At 20.9% G+C, this 5313-nt stretch overlaps 1 pseudogene across 1 annotated transcript; it reads right to left on the reverse strand.

Moving 5' to 3' along the window:
- Window positions 1-4195: 4195 nt before the first annotated feature.
- On the reverse strand, window positions 4196-4983 carry PmUG01_00026800 (annotated as a pseudogene). Its single transcript is given in 3 exon segments — window positions 4196-4421; window positions 4436-4812; window positions 4939-4983. Coding segments are annotated over 3 exon segments (648 nt in total).
- Between the last annotated feature and the right edge of the window lie 330 nt (window positions 4984-5313).

Genomic DNA, 5313 nt, shown 5'->3' on the forward strand with positions numbered 1-5313 from the left:
TATAAGGAAAGATAGCACAAAAAAACATATATATGTGCATGCGTATAGTATGCATAGATAAACGTTTAATCATGAATAGTGCTATCTCATTAACGCGCATAAATTTTGAACGCATTTGTGTTCTCAAATTGTTTCAGTTATTAACATAAGATTGTATTCCCATGATAAATGTTTTATTCTATTTATTTTGCTTTAAACGGATTAAATGAGAATTTGTGTCTTTGTAATAGTATTCTTCCTATTGGCTCCTTTATTCGCGTTGCATATAATTGGTACAACCTAATAATATTTTTTCATTTATATATATAGAGCTCAGCTATAATAATGAATTGCTGTAAGAATTCATATGATGAAATACACAAATAAAGCCATAAATAATACATATTATTTGTTTTATTATTTATTATTATTTTCATGTACCCCCTGTATACATAAGAAAATAGGCTTACTTCAACCCTAATAATAATATAGTCAAATAATTTAACTTATTTTTTTAAGTTTAAAAATAAAGATGAGTTTTTTGAAATATAGGAATGAACATGTATCAGAATATGTAAATGGATACATTATGTTATGCAAGTCTACATATCTACCTTTGTACATGCATCTATACGCATATACATATATACATGTTCATGTGAACAAGTTCATATACGCATTTACATATATTCATGTTTACATGCAGATGTACATATACACATATATATATACAGGTACATCTGCACACTATATCAGTACAAAGGACACATCACAATTCTTTTATAATAATTATCCTCAATACATGTATACCTAATTCTCAAGAAAGTATATAAACACATGCTTATTGTGCATCTTTTAGACTTTTCATAAAAATTAAGACAAGAAATAATAAATTATCAAAATTACGTAAAGATTTTCACTTCCTTTCCTTTCCCCTCTTTCTCATTAACATTTTATATGTATAAAGAGCTGCGATTTCTAGAAAAACATCTTTGTAATCCAAATTTAGCATATAAAAAAACGATAGGGAAAAATACCTTTAAATTTTCATTATTCTTATATATTTAGTATTATTCTTAAATAATTTTAATTTTTTCTTTCATCATTTTATTTTACTTGTTTTAATTTGTTTTGGTGCTACATCATCATGTATCTTTAAGACTTCTTATGAATTCTCTTCATTTTCCTTTTTTTCATTTTAACATTCGTTTGGTATGATAAGACTGTCCTAGAAAAGCAAAATATGTGTTAAAAATAAGAAAGAGTATTGTTCGTGACATGCATATTGAGAGTTCTTAGATCTACATAATGTTAATTCTAGCAATTATCATTTTTTTTTTATTAAAATTCCTGCACTTACATTCTATTAATGCATAAGTATATAATGAAGAGTAGTACACTAAGCACATAAACTATAATGACATATATCGAAAATATAGTTATAGAAAATCAATGTTATGTTCTTAATTTAGCGATGCCTTCTATGTAAAAAAATGAAAATTCTCCATAACCTTATTCTTAAAAATTCTTACAATAATAAATTCCATAAAAATTTAATAATTTTTCTTTGCATAATTTTAATTCACATGTATTAATTTAAAAGGAAAAAAAAAAATAAAGGAAAGTAGGAGAAAAGAGAGAACAAAAAAATTAAGTAAAGAACGTTTTTATTACAGACATATATAATTGAATACATTCAAAAAAAATAATATATATAAAATGGTCTATATATATATTTTAATTTTTAATAGTAACATAAAAAAATTAAAAGCTTGATAATATGAGGATTAAAAAAATATTTTTCTTTTTACTTTTAAGGTTAATTATTTAAGTGAACTTCATTTTTAAAGCTGTACATACACAAAATATTTTATTATTTACATGAGTATTTATTGAGTAAAGAAGAATTCTAAGTTATGTTTTTAACATCATGCATATTATAAAAACACAAATAAAAGAAAAACTAATAGTATTAAAGAATAAGATTAAATACTTGTGAAATAAATCTTATTATTTTATGAAAGCTTTTTGTTACTATTTTTCTATTTACCATATATTATTTCTGGTAAAAATAAATTTTATTCCTTATATTAAATAATCCTTTTGTTAAATATCTCTCTTTTCTACCTTATAGTAATGTTCTTTCTTTAATTTAACTTTTTGTTTTCATTTTTTTCCATATAAGATATTCATATCTTATTATTAATTTTTAACGGGTAATTGATAAATACAGGATATGAAAATTTTAATAAAATTCTTTTTGAAAAATATGGCATAATAAATAATATATGTGCAAAAAAAAAAGAAAAAAAATATATATTCCGCTAACATAATAATTTTACATATTTATATATATTATTTACCCAGAAGATAATGTTTTAATAAAATACAGCAATAATAATATTATAAAAAAAAATAAATATAAATATTTTTTTATTAAAATTCTTCTCAGCAACTTTGCATAATCTTCGTATACAGTTATCTATATATATTCTATATTCTTTACATGTATAATGCATTTTTGCAAAGAAAAAAATATGCACGCGTAATTTCATTGTCCAGAGAATCCTATTTAATAGCATGTAAATGTGATAACTGAAACATGTATTAATATTATATTATAATTTTCATTTGAACCCATAAAGATCAAAATTTAATAAATTTAATCTAATAATGAGAACTACTACCATTACATTTTTATGTTAAACATATATATTACCTTTATTTAATTAATTTCTTGTTGAAAAAAAAAATAATTTTGAACTATAAAAATTAAAACTTAACTAAAAATATAATATTTTATAAGTAAGAATTATCTCAAAAATAAAATAATATATTTTTTCTAGTTTTATTTAAAAAATGAGTGTTATAAATATAACTGGATTATTATCTTTATATAAAGTATATTATGTGTGTCTTTAATAACATATTAACCCTTTATTAAATAAAAATGTATATATGGAAAATAAGATATATATATATACCTGCAGAATATTGTATGCTTGTAGAAAAAACGTATACTGTTTTGTACTAATAATTCTAATATATCCTTTTACAGATATATATACATATTAAAATTTTACTATAATAAGTAAAAAAAAAATGAATTTACTTATATTATCTATTAATTTATTATTATATTTAATTTATCAATATAATATATTAATAATGTAAAAAATAAAAATATATATATATTTTTAATTTATTTATAAATTTTAGATAAAATATATATTTAATTGATTTGTACAGAATTTGGTTAACACCAACATTAAGTACATTTATAAATAATTTTAAGTTTTCCTTTTAATAGTAATTATAAAGAAGCGATAACCTGGTAAATAAATGTAAATAATCTGTACTTAATAACGATATTCTTTTATCGTATATCTCTAACTTTAAATTTATGAAAAACAAAATAAGCTAAAAATGAATTTAATTTGCTTTTACAATAAAAATATTTTATAAGATGTTTCTCACAAAACATATTTTATAGAATGAAATTTAAGTTTTTTAGTAAAAATACCTATAAAAATCCATAAATCTAAATACATTCACCTTCTTTCACTAAATTCAAAACATTACATATGTATTACTAATTTAAAGTAAATAATACATATTCCTAATAACATGAAAGAATAACTATTTTAGACTAGAACAATATATAAAGTAGAAATAAACAATTTTTAACTAAAACATAAATTAACACAAGTACTTAAATATATTAAATTTTATGTTATATATTAATTTTATTTCACACATATAGTTTTTCTATAAAAATATAATTAAATATAAAATATATATGTATATTATGACAAGGATATTTAGCTAAACGTGGAAGATATTTTATAATACTCATGAGAAAATATTAAAACGTTCAAATTCACTGAAAAACTAAGAACATATTCTATACTTGGGCATTAAGGAGTTCGTGTGGGGTTAGGTGTATTTAAAATATTTAAGCAATTATGAATGTATTTAATAAGCTCATAACTATAGATATCTCGTGTGTTATCTTATATTTATTACTTAATTACAAGAAGAAACATAATTCTTTCTATGCGTTTTATTTCTTCCTTAATTTAATTTTTTCAAATTTTTTAACTTTTTTATGATAGTAAATAACCCCTGTTATAAGTGTGACACCTAATATAATGAACGGTATGAAATATATTAGAAAACCAAATAAAGTGCACGATACATGGATTTCCGTTACCCACTATTGCTCTTCCATACTGACACTTCGAAAAACGGTTTTAATATTCAGACCAATAATCCCTAAAAGTTTATTCAATTTTGGTCCTAACGTTTTCCAAAAATTTGGGGCGAAGGCATTCAATACCTCACGCAATCCTCTTAAAAGTCCTATACCACAGAATAGTCTAATATTAGTGATAATAATAATAAGAAAAAGAGTAATAAAGGTAGGCGTAGTCGTAGTCCGTATTTTTTAAGTACTATTCTCTTATATAATTTATCACTAATTGTCCTATTACTTTTAAGAAAATTCTCATAATCAAGTTCTTTGAATATTTTTTTTTCCAGACGGGAATATTTTTTTGTTTCAAAAATACAAGATTTACTTTTTTTATCTAGTTTATGAATTTCTTCATTTTTTAAAGAACATCCATTTGATTTACTCTTTTTTGGTCTGTCTCTCTTCACATTATTACATATATTTATTTTTTCGTTCTCTACATTATATGGTATCACTTCTCTTAACCCTAAAACACATGAATTTATGTTCTTCCTATATTTTGATAGTAATCGATAAATTCTTGTATCTAATTTTTTAAAACCTTTGTAATTTTCATCTAAATATTTTTTAAAGGTACTCTAAAATAACAAAGCAAATATTAGTAATTTAAGGAATAAAAAATTTCTTGCCAAAAAAAATTACGAATAAAATTAAAACAATAACAATTTGAATAATGTAAATATTCTTAAATATTATTATAATACCAGTTCACTTGTGAAGTTTCCTCTCCAAGATAAAAAAATAAACATCGCAAGATTAATTAAAAACAATAATTTCATCTTTCATCCATTATATAGATATTTAATATTGAAATATATTAAATAAAAAGTTAACAATAATATAATATTTTTTTAATGATACAGGATAGTATAATTATTTATTAATTTAAATTTTCTTTATCTTTTTTTTTTTTTTCCGCAAAAAATAACGTATGTAACTGTAATATATTGTACAATATAGAAAAAGAAATAGAACATTAAAAAAACATTAAAGTATTTTTATATTATATTTTCACTAAAATGTAATTTTTTATCAAAAAGAAAAATCTAAATTTATCCTTAATATTAAATAGACATAAT

Source organism: Plasmodium malariae, assembly GCF_900090045.1.
Source record: "Plasmodium malariae genome assembly, contig: PmUG01_00_11, whole genome shotgun sequence".
NCBI classification, from domain to species: domain Eukaryota; phylum Apicomplexa; class Aconoidasida; order Haemosporida; family Plasmodiidae; genus Plasmodium; species Plasmodium malariae.